This window comes from Artibeus jamaicensis, unplaced genomic scaffold (genome assembly GCF_021234435.1).
Source record: "Artibeus jamaicensis isolate MK-2021 breed Jamaican fruit bat unplaced genomic scaffold, CSHL_Jam_final contig_3174, whole genome shotgun sequence".
NCBI lineage: Eukaryota > Metazoa > Chordata > Mammalia > Chiroptera > Phyllostomidae > Artibeus > Artibeus jamaicensis.
In genome coordinates this window covers 1079225-1104873 of record NW_026521738.1, presented here as the reverse complement: position 1 = coordinate 1104873, position 25649 = coordinate 1079225, and the positions used below count along the sequence as shown (strand labels likewise).

The window sequence follows — 25649 nt, the reverse complement described above, 5'->3', positions numbered from 1 at the left end:
TAGTAGGGAGGGTCAGGAAGTGAGGACACCAATTAGAAGTCAGTACCAGAGATGGTAATATCTCGGGTTAGAGAGTGATGGCAATACAGATGGAGAGAAGTAGATACAGTCAATTTACTTTTACGAAGGAATTCCTCCTGAACTTGGTGATAGAATGTGGTGAGGCATAAGGATGTAAAAAAATGACTCTTAGTGTTATATAGTAAGCAAGCAGTTGGGTGAGTAGAAATGCCATTTACTGAAATGGAGAAGTCTTAGGGAAGTAGCAGATTTGAGGAAGATGATCAAAATATCTGCCTTGCTCATGTTATCATGAGATTCCTGTTCCACATCCACGTAGAATATTAGATCTGCAATTGAATGTAGGTATTGTCACTTTACAAATGTCGAGGTTTATGCCAGGGCAGCACAAAGACAGTGGCACTATTCACATCATAAACATACTGTTGTTTTATGAAAACACACAGGTGGGCATGAAGGTTCAACACCTCCTGTCAGAGACGTGGAACAGCAATGTTAACTATTCCTGCCCCAAACACAAATGTGCCTTTACACATCCTACAGCTGTGCAAAGATGCAGGAAAACAAGTATACACACACTCATTAACACACACATTTATATGCTCTATCAGATGCCTCTCAGCTCCACTGAGATTGATTCACTTGCTCATCCATCCACTGCTCTCAGGAACTTAGTTATTGTTCCCCACTTGACTCTGAAGCTGACATAGTCACCCGTCTTGGAGAATGAAAGGTGGTAGTAAAGGTGGTGAAGAATGTGCAGGTGTATGCTGCTTTTGCAGTGTGTGTTATCTGGAAGTAGTTGTGAGAAGTGACCCCCATGTATAGTTGCTTATATTCTAGCATAATATATAATACCTTAAATTTTTTGTAATTGAGGAAGGGACTGCTTTTCTCATTTCTTCGTAAAATGCTGTAAGGGCTAGCTGTGTCCTGAATGCTAGAATCTGAAGCTCAGAAGAAAGGTCCCAGTTAGAGACATGTATTTGTTGGTCATCAGCATATAGACAGTGAGTGTTTCATACATTGGTAATCTAATTTCACCCAGGATTTGAAGAAAGTCCAGTTCTGACCCTTGATGAACTCCTACAATGAGAGATTTGGTGGAAGAAAAGATACTAGGGATTTGCCAGAGAGGTAGGGAACAAATAAGAGAAAGAGATGCCATAGAAACTGAGAAAAATCCAAATATAATCAGTACCATAACTAATAAGGCTTAAAGGATCCTTGCAATCTGTCTTGAAAAATTCTTCCTGATGTATTAAATACTTGCACTATACTGATAACAGTGATGCGTACCCAGCTTTTCTTGCATATACATTTTTAGGTGCTCAGAAAATGCATGAAGTACAGAATCCCAGATTAGAAAGAAGAAACATTTGTACAAGATAATTCTAAAGTTACTGCAAACTCTTAGCTGTCCAGAGATATTCTTTCGTCCCTTATATGTGGCATAGATAATTTTTCAGTGAATACAGGAGCACTGAAATTTTTTTTAAATAGTTTTAAATCTTGTATTTCTTTATCACATGAGCTTCCTTTCACTGTTTCATCTCTTGTATTGTCAGATAAATCTTCCTAAAAACATAGCTGATTTTATTTTCCTTTATTAAAAAATTTTGATGATACTGTATTTTGTGTACAATAAAATTTATGCTCTTTAGCTTGGAATTCCATGCCAGGCTGAATTTTGTACAGAACAATTATTTTTAATATTTCCCACCACTCTTTTTAATGTACTCTTGTATTCTATAATCTAGCCTGACCACAGATGTGTCTGCTGTTCTTATATACTCTTTGCTTTCCTGCCTCCTTATCTGCTAATGCTGTAACCTCTGCCTAAAATGTCTTTATTTCTTCCTCTGTGTTTTTCAAAAAGCCCACTTACTTTCCAAGGTACAATTTATTTTCTCCCTCCTCTGAAAACCTTCCTGAGCTGGAAATTGTCTCCCTTCTGAGCTATTAGTTACTTTATATTCCTTCTTGTTTGTTTCTCCACTGTATATTGTTGCAGTTCATTGTACATGTCTAACACCTTCAGTTTGACGTCTCCTTCTGATCACCCTACACACTCCCATTATAGTGCCTTTTTTATTTAAGTGGGTTAAGAGGTAAATTTTTGCCTGTCTTCAACTTCATGTCTAAATTTGTGTTAATTGTACTACTTTCCCATTTTTCTCAGGATCCAATGATGCCATTGCTCCACACTTCCCAGCTCAGGTGCTAGGCACCAGAGATGATGACGTAGCACTTCCTGTTAATATTAAACATAAAGAGGGGATCTACAGTAAGAGGGCAGCGACCAAGGCATCCTCATTGGCAGGGCAAAAACCTTTTCGGAAAGATAATGCAGGTACCTGGATTGGCTTCGTATATTTTGTGGCTTCTGCTTCCCATTCATTTTAAATAAGGATATTATCCAGTCTCTTATTGCTTTGTTATATAAACGTTTTTCTTAGTTATTTTATGGGTATATAGAAAAAGGTAGAATATTTATAAAATCTTGAAGATGCTTCACAGATTTTTGAAACCTGTAAATTTTATTCTTACTATGGAAAATAAAGTATGTTACAACTTTTGAAATGAAATAATATCCAGTAGAGTATGTTTTAGAGACTAGAATCCATAGAAAATCTTGATTAAATTGCCTGATGAGTTTATCTGTCATCTGGTACAAACTAGTGGCAATTTGGTGTACATAGGTAACCCTTCGATCCCACTGACAGTCAGTTGAAGGACAGGGAGGATATGGAAAATTCTGTAGGGAACAAAGTGATAGACTAGGGGATCTCTATTAGAAGCCATCATATAAAGAACTCGCCAGCTATAACTCACCTCTGGGCTGTGTTTGGTATATGAGAAATAAAAGTCTCAGTGGAAGAATTGAAATATAAAAATGAGAAATTGCTTAGGAAATAGAACATAAAAAGGGGAAAAGAGAAAATGAAAGAAAATTTAGATTAGCTCAAAAGAGTCAATCTCAAAAAAACAGATGTTCCAAAGAGACAACAGAAGGTCTATTAATTAGAGCCATATATACTCATATTAGTGTGAGTAAATCCCCAAATCTTAATATTGAGTGAAAAGGCATGTTGCCTAGAGGTACGTAAAGTATCATACCATTTACATAAAGTTTAAAGACATGCAGAACAATCCTGTACAATGTTGATTAATTCATGCAATGTAGTAAAACAAATAGAAATCAGTCCTTGAGACTGATGAACTCCATGTAAAATTTGCTACTGAAAAGAAAGAATGGAATCATTGTGGCTTCATACATAGAATTATTATAATTATTATATCTATAATGTTTTCTTTCTTAAGCTCTTTGGTAGACATATAGCTGTTCATTGTGTTATATTTTTAGTAATCTGTATTGCCTTTCTGATTTCTTTGTTAAAAAATATTCATACATAGAGAGGAAATGGTTTTCTTGTTAACCCATTATAAAAACTTAACCATTATTAACTGATGACTGGTACCTTAGTTATATTGGTGAATTTTGATTATATTTACTAACATATTAATTTATGCTTACATTTTCTCATATAATAAAGTACATAGTTGATTTAAAAGACCAATAAGACAGATAAATCTCTGGAAAGTATGACCAAGAAAAAAAAGAAATTTGAAAGTATTAGACAAGTTTAAAAGGCTGTAACTTGAGATTTTAAAATTTATATGAGTACTATGTATAAGATGTACATGATATAAGTACTTTCTAGCATTATATGGAATATCAAAACTGGCTCCATAAGTAACCAAAACTTTGAGTAGGCCAAAGAACTTGAAAGGGTTAGTCAAAAATACTTTTTTACTTTGAAAATGATACCTATCTAGACTTAGTTTCATTTACTGCATCAAACTTCAAGGACTGATTCTATTTAAAGTGATATTTTATTGTTGTACACAGAAAAATACAAAAAGCTTTCCAGTTCATGTCATAAATACACCATAACTGTCACAGCTTTTACATCATGAGGCCTAAGAGGTGCTTTTTTCCTGATATGTAAGGCAGTTTGGGGTTTTGGGGTAGGGGGAGTAGGGTTATTTGCCATTTGTATTTATTATCTTTTCTTTCTCTGTGGTGTCAAATGATGTTATTTCAGATGCCCAAGTTCAAGTTCTTATCAGTGAAGATGAGAACCTCTCAGACAAAAACAAGAAAAAGGAGATCTGCAATAAAAAGGCAGTGACTAAGCCTGCCCAATCTGAAGAAATAGACTTGCAGAAAGACACTTCAGGTAGCTGAACTGAATTATCTGGCCTTCTGAAATGGGAATAAACAGAACAGTGTTCTCTATTCTCTTTTTGCTCTCTTCAACCGTTCTCTATCTTGCTCATATGTGAAATAAATATTAGCTGTAATTTTTATTATACATTGACAGGTATAAAATCAACTGTTTTATAAAACATTTTTAAAGCTTTTTGAGACATTCGTAGAGAATTTTGTGAATATAGTACACAATTTCATTCACAGAATTTCACACAATGGACATTTTTTAAAAATTCAGTGCCATGAGATGCTGACTTTCTAACATCGTGCTTTAGGAATTTAGCTTGTTTACTTTCTTAATTAGCTGTCCATTTAGTTTACTTTGATGGGACTATGCTAATTAATAGTGTCTATAATATAGCATGTTTAGGTTAGGGTTAGTTGTGACTCTGAGGGATGAAAACAAAAACAAAATGACATTGGTATAAAGAAAGCAGGAAGTTTTTTCTCTTTCCTGTAAAAACCCAGAGGTAGACATCCAGGGATAACATGGTACTCCATACTGTCAGGAAACAAAGCTTTTGGTCTTCTGTGACTCTAACATTTTTAGCCTCCGTTATCATGCTGTCATCATCTGGTCATCTGGTTCTTACCCCAGCCAGCAGAAAGGAAGAAAGAGGAAGAAAAAGCCATCGTCCTTCTTGATACTATTCCTCAGTACTTACATGTAGTATTCCTTTCCGTGCTACTGGACAGATTTTGTCTCACCAGGGCTATGCCGCCACAGAGGCTGGGGAATACCTTTATTCCAGTAGAATCCAGCTAAATCGGGGGTCTATTTTAAAGGAAAAGGAGAATGGATTTCAGAGGACAGCTGGCAGTATGCCACAATGTAAGCAGAAAAATATTTTGGAGCATAAGTAGCCACCTGTCTCTATTTTTGTTTTACTTTTCAAAACTCATATTGTATTCTGCTCAACACTTCAAAATTTTATTCCCCTTTTCAGTGTTCCAGAAACACTTTTGACCATGTTAATCTAATCAAAAACTTTTCATTGCCTTTAAGAAAAAACTTATCTTTTAGCATAGTCTTTCAGAACAGTAGAGTCAGCTCTCAAATTTTCAAATGCTAATTTTTACCTGTTTCTTATAGATTCTATAATCAAACCATACACTTGCTCTATTTCTTAGATGCTCAGTTGCTTTCCTGACTCTATTCTTATGTAGTCATCTCTGCCTTAAAATGTCTTTGTACTTTCATCTTAGTGTGTATCCCAGCTCAGCTATCTTTTTTATTACTTTTTTAGTTGATTATGCTATTACAGTTGTCCCAGTTTTTCCCCCTTTGCTTGCCTCTAACCCACTCCCCCACTCCCTCAGGCAATCCCCAGGTCATTGTTCATGTCTACGGGTCATGTGTATAAGTACTTTGGCTACGCCATCTCCTATGCTGTACTTCATATCCACATGGCTATTCTGTAAGTACAACTTGTACTTCCTAATCCGCTCACCTCTACACCAGTTTCCCTCCACCCCTTCCTACTGGCAACCATCAAAACACTCTCCACATCCATGATTCTGTCTGTTCTTCTTGTTTGCTTAGATTGTTTTTTTAGATTCAGTTGTCAATAGGTTTGTATTTATGGCCATTTTATTGTTCATAAGTTTGATCTTTTTCTTAAATAAGTCCCATTAACATTTTACTTAATAATGGCTTGGTGATTAATATTACTTTAGTGTTTCCTAGTCTGGGAAGCTCTTTATCTGCCCTTTGATTCTAAATGATAGATTTGCTGGGTAGAGCAGTCTTGGCTGTAAGTCCCTACTTTTCATGACTTTGAATATTTCTTGCCAATCCCTTCTAGCCTGCAAAGTTTCTTTTGAGAAATCAGCTGACAGTCTTATGGAAACTCCCCTGTAGGTAACTTAAGTGCTTTTCTCTTGCTCATTTTAAGATTCTCTCTTTATCTGTAACCTTTGGCATTTTAATTATGATGTGTCTTGGAATGGGCCTCTTTGCATCCATCTTGTTTGGGGCTCTCTGTGCTTCCTGAACTTGCACATCCGTTTCCTTCACCAAATTAGGGAAGTTTGCCTTCATTATTGTTTCAAATAGATTTTCAATTTCTTTCTCTTTCTCATCTCCTTTTGGCACTGCTATGATACGAATGTTGGACCTCTTGAAATTGTCCTAGAGGCTGCGTACATTATCCTCAGGTGTTGCTAGTTTTTGTTTTTTAATTTTATTTTCTTACTGTTGTTCTGATAGGTTGTTTTTTGCTTCCTTATGTTCCAAATCATTAATGTGATTCTTGGCTTCATCCACTCTACTGTTGTTTCCCTGCAAATTGTTCTGTATTTCAGTTAGTATATCCTTTGTTTCTGACTGGATCTTTTTTATGTTGTTATCCTCACTAAGTTCATTGAACATTCTTATAAACAGTATTTTCATTTGTTCTTTCATTTCAGCCAAGTTTCTTTGGTGGCCTCCCCATACAGCTACTGACTCCCTGTCTTAGTATCATGGCCTAATGTAGTAGGTGTCCTATAGGGTCCAGTGGCACAGCCTACCATGCCACCTAAGCTGGGTACTCCAGGTGTGCCCTCATGTTGACTGAGTACACCCTTCTCTTGTAGTTAAGCCTTTGTTGCTATTGGCAGGTCAGTGGGAGGTATTTACCCAGGCTAGTAGGCTGCAAGGACTGGCTATGGCCACTGACCACCAATCCCCACCCTTCATGGAGGATCTGCTGTGCAGAGGCAGGGTGGTGGTGCTCCACCGTGGTCTATAGCTATCCACTGGGTGTGCAGGCCCTACAGTTTCCCTGGTGGTACAGGCCAAGGTCAGCTCCTACTTAAGTTCTGCCTGGGGCCACACTACATGAGCTGTAAAGCAGTCTAAGATAGCTGCTACTTGTGCTGGGCTTGGAGATTCCCAGGTGAAGCTAAGTTGTGAATCTAAGCTGGCTGCCGCTAGTGCCAGGCCTGAAGCCACTTAGCAAGAGGTATGGGTCCATGGGCTCACTGAGGCTGGCTGTTGCCAATGTTTGAAAGGATTTAGAAAGTTGTGAAGCATGACCCAAGGTCAGCCATTCACATGGAAAAGTCACTGTTAACAGCTTGGGTGCACCATAACTGGGGTAGGGCAGAGCCTCGGGGAATCCCCAGGGTTGGGTTGGAGTTTCAGATAAGGCACCTGCCTGCCAACTCTGTGGCTCTGTGGAAGGAGGATTCAGAAAAGAAACAATGACCTCTGTCCACCTTTCTGTCTGGGAGAAAGCTGTCCCCCACTCTCACCTTGATGCCAGATGGTTCAGTTCCTCCCTGTATGCGCTGGTGCCTCTCAAGCTGCTACCCTGGTGCTGGAGCTCAGGGAATGAATCTTACTTAGATTCCCTTGTTCGAGTTCTTTAACAGGAACTACTTGGGTCTTTAGCAGTTTCTTCCACTAACTCAATCCCTCCTTGTTATTGCAGCCATAAGTTATGGGGACTTAGCTTTCTGGCACTGGAACCCTGGGACGGAACTCATCATTCCCAAAATATCCCTCCTGAATCCTTATCTACCGCGTGTGGATGTGGGACGAGGCTGTTCCATGTCTCCACCCCTCCTACCAGTCTGGGTGGATGTGGTTTCTTTAATCCATAGTTATCAGAGGTCCATTCAATTCAGTTTCTAACAGTTCTAAGTGAATGTTCTATAATATAGGTGTAATTTTGATGAAGGTGTGCGAGAAGGCCATCCATGTCTGCCTACACCATCGTCTTTACTGGAAATTTCTCAGCCATCTTCTAACAGCAAACTTAGTTGACTTTACTCCAGAGGTCTTGTATGGTTCTCCTAGCTGGACTTGGTTTTTCTTCCTTTGAGTACTTACGTTTCTTTATCTGTCTTTCTCTTATGGTGTAATTATTTTGTATGATGTTTCTTTTTGTACATTTTTGTAAACTCCAATTTAGGGCAGTTTCTAAAAACATTCCTGATTGATCTTTTTAATTTTTTTCAACACCAGTAATAATTGCATTCACATAATAGATGCTGGAGAAGTATTTTAAAACATTTTTGTCAAATTCTTATTTGAATAGAATGTTAATTCCTCTTTCTTAGATTCCAGTGATGCTGTTGCTGCAAAGCTCTCGTCTCAACGACAGGACACAAAGATTCAAAGGCTGCCAGACACTAAAGCCATTAAACAGAAAGAGGAGATCCATAGTAAGAGGAAATTTCCTAAGGAAGCTTGGACAGAAGATAAAGAATCCTTGCAGATAAATATTGAAGGTAATGGGATTGGGATGTATGTGTGTATGGGGTGGTGCTATGACTGGTTTTGGGTTTGTTTGTTTTGTTTTGTTTCATTTTGATGAGAATATAGCCTCATGATTTAAACAAATACCCATTTCTCTTTTTTTTTCTTTGCTTTCATATGTAAGTTATAAATTACTTCATTACTACTTTGTTTACGTGGATACACATATTGATTTGTAAAATTGATATACCTAGGAAAAGATATTAGCTACTTAGAAACAAGATTGGAAATAAATATTTGATAGTATTACAAGTGAAGTATTATGTCTCAGTATTGACTCAGGGAAAAACGTAAAAGTATTCCAGAAGACTGTAACAAAGACAGAAAGAATCTCAGTACAAACTCTGAAAAAATTACAGTAAAAAAAGCCAAGACCGTATCTATCTATGTTTATTCATGGCCCCATTTTTCTAACAGAAGAAAAGCTCAGAGGACACAAACCATTACTACCTGCCTGTTGTACTTTACCTCTTCGAGAAAGATAGAGAACAGTACCCAGATAAAAGAAAGGAGTCAACAAGCTATAATCTATCCATATTTTATTTTGAAAATAGTACAAGGGACAGCTGATCACATTAAGGATGTATAAGATACATCATTGTCCATATGGATGCCTAAACTACATAGTAGGGGGGAAACATTGTCTTCAACAAATGGTGTTAGAAACTGGACATCCATGTTCAAGAGAATGGAGTTGGATGCTTACCTTTTACCACATATAAAAATTAACTCAAAAGGAATCAAAAGTCTAAACATAAGAGCTAAAATTATAAAACTTAGCAGCAAACAGGGGGAAAGCTCTATGGCTTTGGATTTTGGCAATGATTTCTTAGATAATGACACCAAAATGACATGCCACAAAAGGAAAATAATAAAAAATAAGTTATACCAAATTAAAAACTATCAAAGGACACATTAGAATGAAAAGGCAACCTATGAAATGGGAGAAAGTATTCATAAATCATGCTGTTTATTATCCAGATTATATATGGACTTCTCTAATTCAACAATAACAGAGAAGTCTAACTTAAAATGGGCAAAGGATTTGAATAGACAGTTTTCCAAAGAAGATGTATGAAAGATTGATAAGCATATGAAAAGATGCTCAGTTTTACTAATTATTAGAGAAATGTCCATTAAAACCACAGTGGGATACCATTTTATACCCATTAGAATGACCGCTATCAGAATAGAAATTTAACAGTTGTTGGAAAGATGCAAAAAGATTGGAACTGTTGTGCACTGTTAGTAGGAATATAAAAGAGTGCAGCCATTGTAGAAAATAATATGGGGGTTTCTCAAAAAAATTAAAAATATATTTGGCATATAACTCAGCAATCTCATTTCTTGGTATGTATCTAAAAAGAAAGAAAATCAAAGCAGATCTCAGAGATGTCTACACACCCATGCTCATGTCAGCATTATTCAAATTAATCACAATATGAAAGCAACCCAACAGATGAATAAAGAAAATGTGATAAAAACATACAGTTAAATATTATGCAGCTTTAAAAAAGGACATCCTGCCACATGCTGCAGTGTAGATGAACCTCAAAGATGTTGTATTAAGTAAAATAAGCCAATCACAACAGAAAAAATACTGTATGTTCCATTTACATAAAATATAAAAAGCAGTCAAAATTACAGAAATATAAAGCAGAAAAGTGATTGCTGTTAGAAGGAGAGGGTGGAAGAATTCGTGTTTAGTGGATATAGAGTTTCGGTGTTGCAATATAAAGGTGTTCCAGCCCTGGCCAGTGTGGCTCAGTGTGTTTAGTGCCAGCCTGCAAACTGAAAGGTCTCCAGTTCAGTTCCCAGTCAGGGCACATGCCTGGTTTGCAGGGCAGGTCCCTGGCTGTGGGAGTCTGAGAGGCAACTGTTTCTCTCTTGAACAAAGATATTTCTCTCCCTCTCTGTCTTTTTTCCTTCTCTCTAAAAATAAATAAATAAAATCTTTAAATAAAGATGTTCTAAAGATCAGTTGTATAACAATGTGAAAATACAACTATACACTTAAAATGGCTAAAATGTTAAATTTAATATATGTTCTTTACTACAGTAAAAAATGTTTAAGATATAAAAACAACATCGCAGCTCTGCAATGGGTAGTATAGGAGACATAGTTTGGAAAAGATGGGAATCTACTCTGTAAAAGTATACTCTAGAAGAACAAAAAATAATTCTAGAAGACATGAAATATATTAAGTAAAAATTGAGATAATGATGAAATATAAGGACATGAGAGAACAAATTGAAGGAGAAAAATTATACCAATTAATAGAAAAAGATGAAAACAATCAGAAAAAATAATAATTTCAGGACTGAGTGAAAGCTCAACACAATGATGTCTGTTGGTATTTCTAAAGAAGGTAACAAGAAAAGAAAAAATGTATAAAGAAAGCTGAACCTGCAATTTCAAAGGATATACCAAGTCCTAGGAAAAATTTATATGTAATAATCAACACCCAAATGTATGTTGGTGATAGTACTGAACTTCAAAGGAAAAGAACAAATTGTATAGGCATCCATGCAGGAAAAGCATGGAGAAAAAGCAAAAAGAAAATCAGCAAGGGGACAGGCAGAGTAAATGGAAGTCAAAGGAAATGTAAGTGAGCTGATTTCATCTTTAAAGTTGATGAATCAAGAAATACATATGTAAGTATAATGCTTAAAAATTATAAGTTACCTCTAAAAGAGTTAAATTATAAAACATTCAAAATATTTAGTAAAATGGTATATTGAACAACAATTAAAATAAAAAATATTTAGTAAAATGATAGGAGCAGCAGGGGTGTGGAGGGAGGAATAAAAGAAAACATTAAATTTGTAACAAATGAAAAAATATAAAATGAGAGAATGGAGAGTATATGAGCCTATATAAATAAATATATGGGGTAAATTCACCTATTTAAGAAAACTCATATTAGTTTAAAAAACCTCATGTTAGTTTAAAAAACAAACTCATTCCTACTGTATATAACAGACACATTGAAAATAAAATGACTCAGAAGGGTTGAAAATAAAAAGAAAACTAGAGACATATGAAAAAATATGGAGGCATGATATTAATATAGGAGAGATAAAATTCAATGCCAAAAGTGTTACGGGAATTAAGGAGTAATGTTTTAATACTGCTTTGCAATTCACAATGAGATCATACACATGAATATTTAAACATGAAAGAGCATAAAAATACACAAAACAAAAATGGGAGCATCATCAGTAATGAAGTTTATGTTGCCTTATAAAAGAATGAAGTTACAGAATTATCCAAAAACAACTGTTATGCTGTATTGTTATGCCAAAGGTGCTTAAGGGGATAGAGAAATTTCCTCATGGGAGGAAGAGTGCAAAGCCATCCATAAACTGTCCAAAACTTGAGAGAAAGAAATGGACAATTTCTTAGTGAAGAAATGGACAATACAGGCTAGTAGTAAGGAGCTTGAATACACGTACTTAGCTTGTACTAGGTCATAGAAATGAAAAAAATTTTAAAGCAAAGTTCAAAATTCATCTGGGAATGCAAGTAATAAGGCTGATTTAATAGATAACATATAAAGAGTATTCTTATAAAAACAAGGTATCCTCTAAAGAGAAAAGATCTTTAACTTTGATGAAGCCTCACTTACTTTTTCTCTTGCTGCTTCTGCTGTTGGTATCATATCTAACAATCCTTTGCCAAATCCAAGGTAATGAAGATTTAGCCCTACATTTTCCTCTAAGAGTTTTCCAGTTTTAACTTTTCATTTAGCTCTTTGATCTGTTTTGAGTTAATTTTTTTAATATCATGTGAAGTAAGGGTACAATACTTCATTATTTTCCATGCGAATGTCCAGTTGTCCCCGCATCATTTGTTAAAAAGGAGTATTCCTTTCTCACTGAATGAGCTTGGCACCCTTCTTGAAGAATCAGTTGACTGTAGATATCTGGGTTTATTCCTGGACTTGCAGTTCTATTCTGTTGATCTACATATTTATCCTTGTGTCAGTGCCACACTTTCTTGCTTATCTTTGCCTTGTAGTAGTAAATTTTGAAATTGGGAAGTGTGAATCCTCCACCTTTGTCTTATTATTGTTGTTGTTGTTGTTGTATCCTCCACCTTTGTCTTATTATTATTGTTGTTGTTGTTGTTGTTATTATTATTATTTTGGCTATTCTGGATTCTATATAATTCCATATGAATTTTGGTATCAGCTTGGCAATTTCTACAAGGAAAGCAGATAGGGATTGTGTTGAATATATGATCAGTTTGGAGATACTGCCTTTTTAACAATGTTATCTTCCAGTCCATGAACATGGAATGTTTCCCATTTATTTAGAGCTTTTCAAAATTTCTTTCCACAATGTTTTGTAGTTTTCAGAGTAGTAATGTTATACTTTTGTTATATTTATTCCTAAATATTTTGTTTTGACGTTATTGTGAATAACACTGTTTCCTTAATTTTTTTTTTCCAGTTTAAATGCCAGTATATAACAGTACAATTATGATGCGGATCCTGGCTTGCAGGATCCGCGTGTGTTGTGGCTGCTAGTGAACAAATACACATGGACAACAGAAGTCCTGTGGAGAAAAAGGGACGGCATGGCCACTCTCTGAGAGAGAGAGGGTGAGAGGGCCAGAGGCCCCTGCCTGGACAGGCTTTTCTGGGTACATTACATGCAGGGTAGTCCTCATTTACTGTGCACAGGTTTGCTGTAGGTGATTACCTTTTTCAGATAACAAAGGAAAGAATGTTTCTAATTACTTTAAAGAGAAGGATGTTGCAGACCAAGGGGGAAAGTGGTCCAACTGGTCATACTCCATACTTGGGAGGTTTAGCTCAGATTTTAAGAAGCTGCAGTAAGCACTTTCTGCCTCAATTCAGGGTGAGGGAGTTTTAGCAAAATCAAGTCTTATAGCAGTCTGGGTACAATGCAGGCCTGATTCCCCACTGGAAAACCTCTTTGTGGGCATGGTCCTGTGTGCCACTGGTTTTCCATGTGGAGGCTGAGCTACATTTCCACACCATGTGAAGTGGTTCCCTACACAATTGATTTTAAATATTTATCTTTTATCCTGCAACATGCTGAACTTGTTTATTAGTTTTAATAGATTTTTTAAGTATTCTTACAGTTTTCTGGATACAAAATGGTGATATCTGTGATAGCTTTACTTCTTACTTTGAAATCCACATGCCTCAGCCCAACCCCAACTGCTGTTGCTAACACCTCAAGTACAATGTTAAATAGAATTAGTAAGAGAAGACATCCTTGTATGTTCCTGTCTAGGGGTCAGGCATTCAAGTCGAGTATGATTTTAGCTGCGTGTTTTTCACGGATGCCCTTTATCAGATTGAGGAAGTTGCCTCTACTGCTAATTTTTTTAATGTTTTTATCAGGAAAGTGATTGGATTTGTCAGATGCTTTTTCTGTGTCTTTCAGATTGTCAAGTTTTATTTTGTTGGTTTTTTTATTTATTTTTAATTGAATTTGGGGGGTAACATTGGTTAATAAAACTATATAGGCTTCAGGGGTACAATTCTGTAATACCTCATCTGTATATTATTTAGTGTTAAACCAAACTTGCATTCATGGGGTGAGTCACACTTGGTCATGCTATATAATTCTTTTTATATATTGCTAGATTTCATTTGCTAATATTTTGATGAGGATTTTTGTGTCCGTATTCATAAAAATGTTCATTTGTCATTGTGATATCTTTACTGAGTTTTACTATCAGGGTAGTACTAGACTCCTAAAATGAATTGGAAAAGTTATTATTCTTTAAATGTTTGGTATAATTCAGGGGTGAAACCATCTGGGCTTGGACTTATTTTGTAGGTAATTTTTTTAATTACTAATTCAAACCCTTCACTTGCTTTAGGTCTGTTCAGATAATCTATTACTTCTTGAGTCATTTTCAATAGTTTGTGGCTTTGTAGGAATGGGATGTGTTCATTTCATCTAAATTCTCTAGTTTATAGTATTCCTTAATAATCTTTTTGTTTCAATAAATAAAATTTATTTATTGGTAATAATATTCCCTCTTTCATTTTGGACATGAGTCTTGTCATTTTTTTGTTAGTCAATCTAACTCATAGTTTGTTGATTTTTTAAAAATGTTTTAGAGAACTAGCCTTTGTTTTCAATAATTCTCTTTTTTAAGTTCTCTATTTCATTAGTTTCTGCCTTAATTTTTATGATTTCCTTCCTTCTGCTTGCTTTAGGTTTAACATGATTTTTTCCAATGTCTTCACATGGAAGTTTAGGCTTTTTTATTTCATCTTTTGTCTTTCTTGATATGGTCATTTACAACTGTAAATTTCTCTTTTAGCTTTAGGTTCATCCCCTAACTTTATTGGCGCTTTCTAAAAGTATTTTCTGGTTTCTCTTTCGCTGGTATTCTTAACTCATAGGTTATTTAGGAATGTTTTGTTCAATTTCCACATATTTGAGGTTTACAAATTTTATTCTGTTGATTTCTAATCGCATTCTGTTGTGGTTGGAGAGTATACTTTGTGTTGTTTTTTTCTTTTTAAGTTCATTCTCTTGCCTGATTGCTGTGGCTAGGACTTGCAAATCTATGTTGAATAAGAATGGGGAGAGTAGGCATCCTTGTCTTGTTTCTGAGTTTAGAAGAAAAACTTACAGTTTTTCACCACTGAGTGTGTTATTAGCTAAGGTTTTGTCATATGTGTACTTTACTGTGTTGAATATTTTCCTTCTATACCCATTTTATCAAGTATTTTAATCATAAATGGATGTTGTAGCTTATCAAATGCTTTTCCTATAACTATTGATAAGATCATGTGATTTTTACCCTTAGTCTTGTTAATGTGCTGTATTATACTGACTGGTTTATATATGGTGAATCATCTTTTTGCACCTGGGATGAACCCCACTTAATTGTGATGCATGCACATTCCAGTCCACTTTCCTTGGCTGCCAGGTAACATTGATGTCATAGAAACATTCTCATTATATTAACAATGCCTGGACTATATAAATCGTACTACTCAAAACCAAACAAACAGTCCAATTAAAAAATGAGCAGAGGACTTCAACAAGACACCTCTGCCAAAAAGATATACCCACTGCTAACAGACACCATATTTTGCCATGTGTAATACACACTTTTTTGCCCAAATTTTTGGGAGAAAAATGAGGATACACATTATATGTAGGTGGTATTGGTACATAAAGTTTCTTGTGCCTTGTATCGGTTCTTCTGTTTTGTAATTATTTGTTACATAAAATTTCTTGTACCAAAATATGTTCAAAAATAAATGCTAGAGTTCTGGCCAAGATGGAGGCATAGGTAGAACCAAAAGGAGGATAACAACCAATTTCGAATCAATAAACAACCAAAATCACCAGAAAGTTAAACTGCATGGAACTCTGACAACCAAGAAATTAAAGGAAAAATTCAACCAGAACAACCAGACCAGTAAGGCAGACTGCATGGGCTGACTATGAAAAACCTCAGCGAGGCTGGGGGGCAGGGCTGACTGCCAGGCTCAGCAGAGCTGCCCAGGAAGGACTGACTTAAGGGGAAAACTGAGACTCAGATCTGACTGTGAGCTGAGGCTGTGCTTGCCCCAGTGAGAGAAACTTCCAGTTTGACAGAAGAGTCTGTTGAAAAGTGGGCTAGAGGCCAGCAGGGGAGATGCACTGTTCCCTCTCTGGCCCCTCCACCACAAGCAGCACTGCAGCACAGTAAGGAGGGTTGCCCTGCCTGGGTGAATACCTAAGGCCCCACCCCCTTACCAGCTCTTCAGCTGCACCAAGACAAAGAAATAGGGCCAAAATGAGAGAACACAGCAAATCTTCAAAAAGAGAGCTAAGCAATGAGAAGATAGACAGCCTATCTGATGAAGAATTTAAAGCCCTGGTAATCAAAAATGCCCACAGAACTCATTGAGCTTGGTCGAAAAATGAAAGATACCCAAAATGAAATGAAGCAAAATATTCAGGGAACCAATAGTGACAGGAAGGACACCAAGACTCAAAGCAATGATTTGGAACAGAAGGAAGAAATAAACATCCAACTGGATCAGAAGGAAGAAACAGTAATCCCCCCAAATAAAGAGAGGCTGCGGATTCTCTGGGACAACCTGAAATGTTCCAATATCCGAATTATAGGGGTGCCAGAAGGAGAAGAAGAGCAACGAGAAACTGAAAACTTATTTAAACAAATAATGCAGGAAAACTTCCCCAATCTGGCAAAGGAAATAGACTTCTAGGAAGTCAGGAAGCCCAGAGAGTCCCAAAGAAGTTGGACCCAAAGAGGAACACACCAAGGCACATCATCATTAAGTTACCCAAGATTAAAGACAAAGAGAAAATCCTAAAAGCAGCAAGAGATAAGGAGACAGTTACTTACAATGGAATTCCCATAAGGCTATCAGCTGATTTCTCAAAAGAAATCTTGCAGGTAAGAAGGGGCTGGAAAGAAGTATTCCAAGTCATGAAAGGCAAGGACCTATATCCATGATTGCCCTATCCAGCAAAGCTTTCATTTAGAATGGAAGGGCAGAGAAAATGCTTCCAAGATAAGGTCAAGTTAAAGGAGTTCATCATCACCAAATGATTATTATATGAAATGTTAAAGGTACTTACCTAAGAAAAAGAAGATAAAAAATATGGAGAGTAAAATGACAACTAACTCACAACTATCAACAAAGGAACCTAAAAGAAAAAAAAAATGAAAACAAAAACTAGCCCTGGCTGGTGTAGCTCAGTGGATTGAACATGGGCCTGCGAACCAAAGGATCATGGTTCAGTTCCCATTCAGGGCACATGCCTGGGTTGCAGGCCAGTTCCCAGCAGGGGACCCATGAGAGGCAACCATACGTTGATGTTTCTCTCCCTCTCTCCTTCCCTTCCCCTCTAAAGGTAAATTTAAAAAAAAAATAAAAAACTAAGCAAACTACCAGAACAGGAACAGAACCAGAGAAATGGACATCACACAGAGGGAGTTGAGTGGGCAGGGAGGGGGCAGGGAATGGGGGAGAAAGGTACGAGTAAAAAGAAGAATAATCAGTAGGCATAAAATAGATGGGGAGAGATAAAGAATTGTATAGGAAGCAGAGAACTCAAAGAACAGATATATAACCCATGGACATGGACTAAGGTGAGGGGGGACTGCTGGAGGGTTGGGGGCGCAGGGTGGAGGGAGGATAAAGAGAAAAAATTCTGAAAACTAATAGCATAATCAATAAAAATACTTAAAAAATAAATGTTAAAACTCCTTTGTAATACAAAGAACAAGTACCTAAATACAAATAAATAAATAATTGAATTTAAAAATTAAAATGAAAAACTTTTTCCTGAAAGCTTGTGGCAAAAACTTGGGTGCATGTTATACACAGCAAAATACAGTCTGTGAAAGGATATTCAGCTTCACTAGCTCTTAGGGAAATGCAACTCAAAACTACAATGAGATACCACCTCACACCTGTCAGAATGACTATTATCAACAACACAGGTAATAGACAAGTGTTGGAGAGATTTTGGAGAAAAAGGTACCCTCATTCACTGCTGGTTGGAATGTAAATTGGTATAGCCACTATGGAAAATAGTCTGGTGGTTTCCTAAGAAAATAGGAATAGAGTTATTATATGAGCCAGCAATCCCTCTTCTGGGTATTTATTAAAATACCTCAAAAACATTTATTTGCAAAGATATATGCACCCCTATGTTCATTGAAGCATTTACAGTAGCCAAGACATGGAAGCAACCAAAATGCCCTTCAGCCGAGGACTGGATAAAGAAGATGTGGTACATATACACTAAGGAACAGCACTCAGCCATAAAAAAAGATGAAATACTAACATGGATGGACCTTGTGAATATTATGCTATATTAAATAAGTTAGAAAAGGCTGAGAATCAAATGATTTCACTCATGTGGGATATGGAACTGAAAGTCATAGACTTGGACAACAGTATGGTGCTTCCCAGATGGAAGTGGGTCAGTGCGGGGGGAGGGTAGTAAAGGTAAAGGGGGCCAAGTAAATGGTGATAGCAGATGATTTGACTTTGTGTGGTGGACACACAATGCAATATACAGATCATGTATCATAGAAATGTGCACTTGAGATCTGTATGATCTTATCAACTAATGTCACCCCAATAAATTTAATTTAAAAAAGGAGAAAGTTTTTGGAAGTTTGGTCTAGCAGATGGTGTTTTTTGGCAATTAGTTCATATGCACTTTAGAAGAATGCAGTCTTAGTAGTTCAGTTGGTTAGAACGTTGTCCTGACATGCCAAGGTGCAAAGCACGTACAAGAATCAACCAATGAATGCATAAATAAATGGAACAACAAAATGATCTTGCTTTCTCTAGTTCCCTCTCCCTCCTTCCATCCCTCCCTTGCTTTCTCTAAAAAGAAAGACAGATAGATTAAAAAGAGAGAGAAGTATGTGCATTTTCTTGGTATTGGGTGGAATGCTTACATAGATGTCTATTAGGTCTATTTGGTTTACAGTTATTTAGGACTTCAATTACCCACTGTCTTGTCATTCTATCTATTTTTTTTAAATGGAGTATTAAAGTCTTCAAGTTTTATTTGCCATTTCTTTACCATCAGTTTCTGCTTCATGTGTTTTGATTCTCTATTATCAAATAGATATTTGATTATAATTCTTGTATTCACAAAGAACTCATTATTAAATACACCTTTTTATCTGTCATAATGTTTATTTTATAATGTTTTTGTTTTCTATTCCTGTAGCCTAGAGCTTTCTCATGGTTGCTGTTTGCACAATATGTTTTTCCATCCCTGTATTTCAATTTGTTTGTATCTTTGATTCCAAAGGATGTCTCTTGTAGACTGCTTATAGTTGAATCATGATTTTTTAAAACCAATCTGACAGTCTCTTCCTTGTGCTTGAATTTTTTAATCCGTTCACATTTGATGTTATTGTTGATGTTAGTTAGAATTATATCTGCTGTTTTACTTTTGTTTTCTGTGTATCTACTCCTGGTAGTTTGGTGAATTAGATATCCTGAAAAACTCCCTTGAAGAAAAATAACTAGAATGCTGGATAAAAATATCAAAACTCTTTTTAAACTCATCACAGAGTTGATATGACCATGAAGCATCTTCAGGTCCCAAAAATAGATTGAAAGGAAGAACCTCCTGAAATGTAATTAGACTAAAGCAGATTGTCACTGTAAGGGTTTCAGCTGAGTTCTGTGGATCTGGGATTTATATTTGATGCCTACATGAAATTTGGGGCGAAATATAAAACCTAAGGCATACCAATAGTGAAAAATGTTAAAGAACGCTCCTGCTTAAAGCTGGGCTTCCAGTAGGCTGCAGTCAAAGTATAAACAAAAGAAATACATCCATGCAAAAGAAGAAATCAGGAAAACTTACCTGTCTCAACCTTGGTAATGAGTTTGGGAAGATAAGACAGCAGCAAATTTATCCTGAGAATTTGTGGCTACAAATATCAAACCAGCTTTCACATATGTTTATAGTCATGCACTGGTACAATTTATTGGTACAGTAATACATGTGTGTTCAGTAAAACCTCTTGGCTCAAAATTTTATTTAAAATGGACCTAGCTTGGTAGCCAGCTCACATACCTGGGTGAAGTAAATGCATATCTCCCTAAAAAAACCTCAGACCTCTATAAATATTCCCCCAAATGCCAAACTCATAGTTAAGGCGCACCACAAGTGAAAAAAAAATTTAAGGCAGAAAGGAGACCTAGAGAAACAGATTTCCAGGGCTTCTTGGAAAAAATGGCTGATTCTTGGATTAGAGCAGGAAATAAAGATCTACCTGAAACATCTTACAATGCTAGAAACTAAGGAAAAAAGCTCACTGTGATGGATGATAATATGTCAAGGGACACCAGAGCTGCTAATAAAAGAGCTCCCATGGGCCAAAATTGCTTCCATTGAAGCAGTATACTGAGTTTGTTTAATTTTCCATAAAATACACATTTTTCACCAATAACTTGATTGATTTGGATTTTTGAGTATGTCAGCTGTCTCTTGTGTACTATAAGGTTGATCTCAATTGATGTCTCGATTTGATCATTATCAGCTTCACCTGGTCTACCCAACTATGGAGCGTCATCCAGCAAGAATCTCCAGCACAGAACTTTGCAAACCACTTCTCACTCATTCGATCAGTCACAGCACCTTCTCCATACAATACATAATTTTTTTTTGCATTTCATTTGCATTTTTACCTTTCTTAAAATGGTAAAGTATAATATGCCAAAAATGTTGCATATTTTTGTCCATCTTCAATATTAAAATAGCTGCACAAAAATTTACAAATTTTGATTTTGTTTAAATGCTCACCGATACAATACAATCTAACAGAATTGTTTTGAATGAAGTTGAAGACAACTAGGCACTACTAGAGTTATCTCACCAAAAAAACCAAATGACCTTTTAAATGGCCAATGTGATAGTATTAAATTATAACAAAAGTATAAATATCCATGAATCCCTAAAGATCTAAGTAAATTATTAATTAAATGAAATAATTAGACAGCTCTTCTGTGCAGAATTTTAAATAGATGCTCTGTAGATGCTCTGCCCTTAAGGAGGTGCAACATAACTCTGTTTAAGAATGGGTTGTGCAAAGTAACTGCCTTCCAACTAGTATAGGAAGGCAAAAAAGATAACTTTACAGCAGGGAACCATGGCAAACATTATCTCCAAGAGGTAGCCATAGTCACCATCAACAGTAATAAATCATGTTGTTGTTATGTGCCTTTAATATGTGATGAGAATGAACTTTAAAGTTTTCCTTCTCAAAATCTGTAACCCCAGTCTAATAAGAAAAACATCCGGCAAACCCAAGTGAACAACATTCCACAAAATACCTGAACAGTCTTAGTACTTCTCGGAAAATAAGGAGGATGTAAGGAACTGTCACAGAAGCAGACATGACAGCCAAATGGCATCCTAGGACTGAAAAAGGACATTAGGTATAAACTAAGGAAATCTGATACAGTATGGACTCTGGTTAATAATAATGTAACTTTATAAATTTTTAAAATGTAATAAATATACTTTATTATTATAAGGTATTAATAGGGGAAATTGGGTGTGGAGTATAGGAAAACTGTCTTCGCAGTTTTTCTGTAAATTTAAACTAAAACAAAGAGTTTCTTTTTTAAAATTCATGTATTCACACAGATAATAAAACATTGATAAAATAGATTAGACAGATTGACTACATAAGAAAAGGTGTACTTTTCTATGTAGATTGAAGTTTCTATGCAGAACTTTTCTGGTGTCCAGAAAATCTTCTGGACAGTATACTGCTAACTAAATGTAGACAAGTAGAATTAGAAAATCTCCATATTATAACCATCATAGTAAAAATCAATTTAAGCAAGAAATTTCAGTGACTGATAAAACCATTGAGTGAAAATTTATTAGGGAATAGGATATTTATATAGTCCCCAAATATCTTTTCATACTACTAATTAATTACAAAGTGGAGGAAAGTTAATCTTTTTTAATATATTTTATTGATTATGCCATTACAGTTGTCCTTTTCCCCAACTTCATTCCCCTCCACCCTGTACACCCCCTCCCCCACCATTCTCCCCTTCACTTTATGTCCATGTGTCACAAGTTCTTCAGATTCTATATTTCCCATACTATTCTTGCCCTTTCCCCTGTCTATTTTCTACCTACCGTTTATTCTACTTATTCTCTGTACCTTTTCTCCCCTCTCTCCTCCTCCCACTCCCCTGTTGCTAACCCTCCATGTGATCTCCATTTCTGTGGTTATGTTCCTGTTCTAGTTGTTTGCTTAGTTTGCTTTTGTTTTAGGTGTGGTTGTTAGTATCTTTGAGTTTGCTGTCATTTTAGTATACATGTTTTTCATCTTCTTTTTCTTAGATAAGTTCCTTTAACATTTCATATAATAAGGGCTTGGTGATGATGAACTTCCTGAACTTGACCTTATTGGAGAAGTACTTTATCTGCCCTTGCATTCTAAATGAAAGCTTTGCTGGATAGAACAATCTTGGATGTAGGTCCTTGCCTTTCATGACTTGGAATACTTCTTTCCAGCCCCTTCTTGCCTGTAAGGTCTCTTTTGAGAAATCCACTGACAGTCTGATAGGAAGTCCTTTGTAGGTAACTTGTCTCCTTTTCTCTTGCTGCTTCTAGGATTCTCTCCTTCATTTTAATCCTCCTTAGGTAATGTAATTATGATGTGCCTTGGTGTGTTCCTCCTTGGATCTACCTTCTTTGGTGCTCTCTGAGCTTCCTGGACTTCCTGGAAGTCTATTTCCTTTGCCAGATTGGGGAAGTTCTCCTTTATTATTTGTTCAAATAAATTTTCCACTTGTTGCTTTTCTGGTACCCCTATAATTCAGATGTTGGGACATTTAGAGATGTTCTGGAGGTTCCTAAGCCTCTCTTCATTGTTTTGAATTCTTGTTTCTTCATTCTTTTCTGTTTGATTGTTTCTTTCTTCCTTCTGGTCCACTCCATTGATTTGAGTCACAGTTTCCTTCCCATCACTATTGGTTTCCTGTGCATTTCCCTTCATTTCACTAAGTTTAGCCTTCATTTGTTCCTCTAATTTGTGACTAAAATCAACCAGTTCTGTGAGCATCCTGATCACCAGTGCTTTGAACTGTGCATCTGATAGGTCGGCTATCTCTTGGTTGCTTAGAATTATTGGCTCTGGGGCTTTGAGCTATTCTTCTTGAGCCATAACGTTTTGGTCTGTTTGCACCTGTTACATATGAGGGGCGGAGCCTTAGGTGTTCACCAGGGCGGGGTGACCCAGGCGCTGGGTTGTGATGCTGTATGTGGGGGCGGGGTTAGAGAGGGGCAGTGGCATTTGTTCTGCTCTCTCTCAGATTTCAGTTCCCTCTGCTGCTTCCTGCAAGGAAATTGGGCTCTTCTGGTGCTGGTTCCTGGATGTGTGGGCTTGTGTACACTCCAGGACCCATGAGTCTCTCCAGTGAACTCTGTGTGAGCCTGGCAGCCACTCCTGGCACATTGACCCCTGAAAGTTTTACCAATTGGTGCTTTTAGGCTTTAATTCCCAGCACTGGGGCCCTGGGTTGTGCAGTCTGTCTTACTGCTTGCTCCTTTGTCTGGTTTTTCTGCATGTGAATGTGTGTTTATGGTCAGCCAGCTGCCTTGCACCCTCACTGGGTCTGCCCATTGCCACCCCACACCTGGAATCTGCCAGCCACTGCCTGTGCGCTTGGTTTGGTCCAGCCACTTTTTCCTGCCGTGACCCCCCTCCCCCAGCCACTGACTCCACCCCTCTTACCAGTCTGGTTGAATGGTTCATTGTTGTCAGACTTCCGTACAGTTCAATTTTCTGTCTGTTTTGGCTGCATTTTTGTTACTAAAACTTTATTGTCTTTAAACTTGGTTGTGCGAGGAGGCAGTGTTTCCACCTATGCTTCCATCTTGGCCAGAAGTCCCAGATCCTGAGGCAAGTTTGCCTTTACATTGGAGATCACTATAGACATCATTTTAACCAAGTAATCAAAGTTAACATTACCAATAATGGGGCAAGTTGAAATTAAGTAGTTTAAGATTTGATGCACTTAGAAGGGCACATTACTCATACAGAATTTTTTGTTAAAATATGTAACAGTTGAGTTTAATCATAATGAAACTCAGACAAACTCAAATTGAAGGACTTTCCACAAATACTGATCTGCCCTCTTCAAACTCTGTTAGTGTCACCAAGGACAAAAGTTGAACTGTTGTAGAATAAAGGAGACTAAAGAGACAGGGCAGCTAAATGCAGTTATGATCCTAGATTGGACTCTAGTCTATGGAGAAAAATTGCTATAAATGATGATTTTGGAAAATTTTCTGTAACTTGACCATAGATTACACATTAATATCTTATCAATGTTAAATTAAATGTATTTGATAAATATACCATGATATGTAAGGGAATAAATATCTTTCTTGTTAGGATATATACACTGTAGTATCTGGAACTGAAAAGACATGACCTCTATAACTTACTGCCTAATGGCTCAGATAAAATAATAATATATATAATAGGTTGTGAAAGACAGATAAAAAGCCAGTATAGCAAAATGTTAATAATTCATGAATCTAAGAGAAATATATGGAAATTTATTCTACTGTTTTTGGAAATTTTTGGTAGAGTTGGAAATTTTTTCAAAAACTAAAATGTTTAAAGAATATATGAGATTTACCAGAGTCTGAAACAGATAATGGGTGTGGTGTAGGGTTTGGCTTTACAACGCATTAAAATGAATTATGTAGTGATAATAGTTAAAAGGTTGCTCTTGGGGCAAGAGACTGAGTGATATACATCAATGGAAATAAATAAATACAATGAGGATTTATTCTGTGGTAAAGGAGCCATTTCAGATGAGTTTGGAAAAGTTGGATTATTCAATACATTCTGCTGAGATACTTAAGCTAGGTATTTGGAATTGGGGTACAGATTTAAGTTGTAACCCTGTCTTACTCCCGTTACCATTTTTTGTATCTTTAAGATCTAACTGAAAAAGAGATCACAAAAGTTCTAGATGAAGGCAGGGTTATTACTTTGTTTATAAAGTGAGGTGACAAAATCTAGAAGATATAATGGCAAAGATTTGATAAATTTGGCTATGTATTAAAATTTAACTTTCTGCCTAGTGGAAAATAACCAAATGCAAAGTCAACTTAAAATAGAAAGTGGCAAGACAATTTTAAATTTATAAACCTGAGAAAAGAGGGCTAATTTCCTTATATGCAAAGAGCTCCTTAAAAACTGAAGAAAATCTAGTAGAAGGATATAGAATGTGAACACGAAGTTTATTATAAAAGAAACACAAATAGCAAAGATATGAAACAATACTTAACCTTTTTAATAATCAGAGGGATATACTAAAACTATAGATTTCTTTAAAAGCCTACTAGAGTAACAGATGAAAAGATTTGATTATCCTCAGTATTGAGTGTATGGGGAAACATCCATACACTTTGACAATACTGTTGTTAGAAATGCAAATTTGTCACAACATATTTTGAGGGTTAGGGCAATTTGGCAGTACCAAACTGTTGTGGCTTTGTTTTTAACATTTGTTGAGTCCTGGAGTGTCTGGTGGTTCGATAAAAGATCAGAAGGGAAATTGA

The 25649-nt window shown here is 36.2% G+C and overlaps 1 protein-coding gene across 1 annotated transcript in view; it reads left to right on the top strand.

The window, feature by feature from the left end:
• The window catches only part of ALMS1 (ALMS1 centrosome and basal body associated protein), a 212170-nt gene that overhangs the window by 131106 nt on the left and 55415 nt on the right, over positions 1-25649 (top strand). Inside the window, exons 16-18 of the mRNA XM_053663400.1 lie at positions 2204-2374; positions 4131-4265; positions 8345-8515. Coding sequence (XP_053519375.1) covers positions 2204-2374; positions 4131-4265; positions 8345-8515 — 477 coding nt within the window. The remainder of the gene's footprint in view (positions 1-2203; positions 2375-4130; positions 4266-8344; positions 8516-25649) is intronic.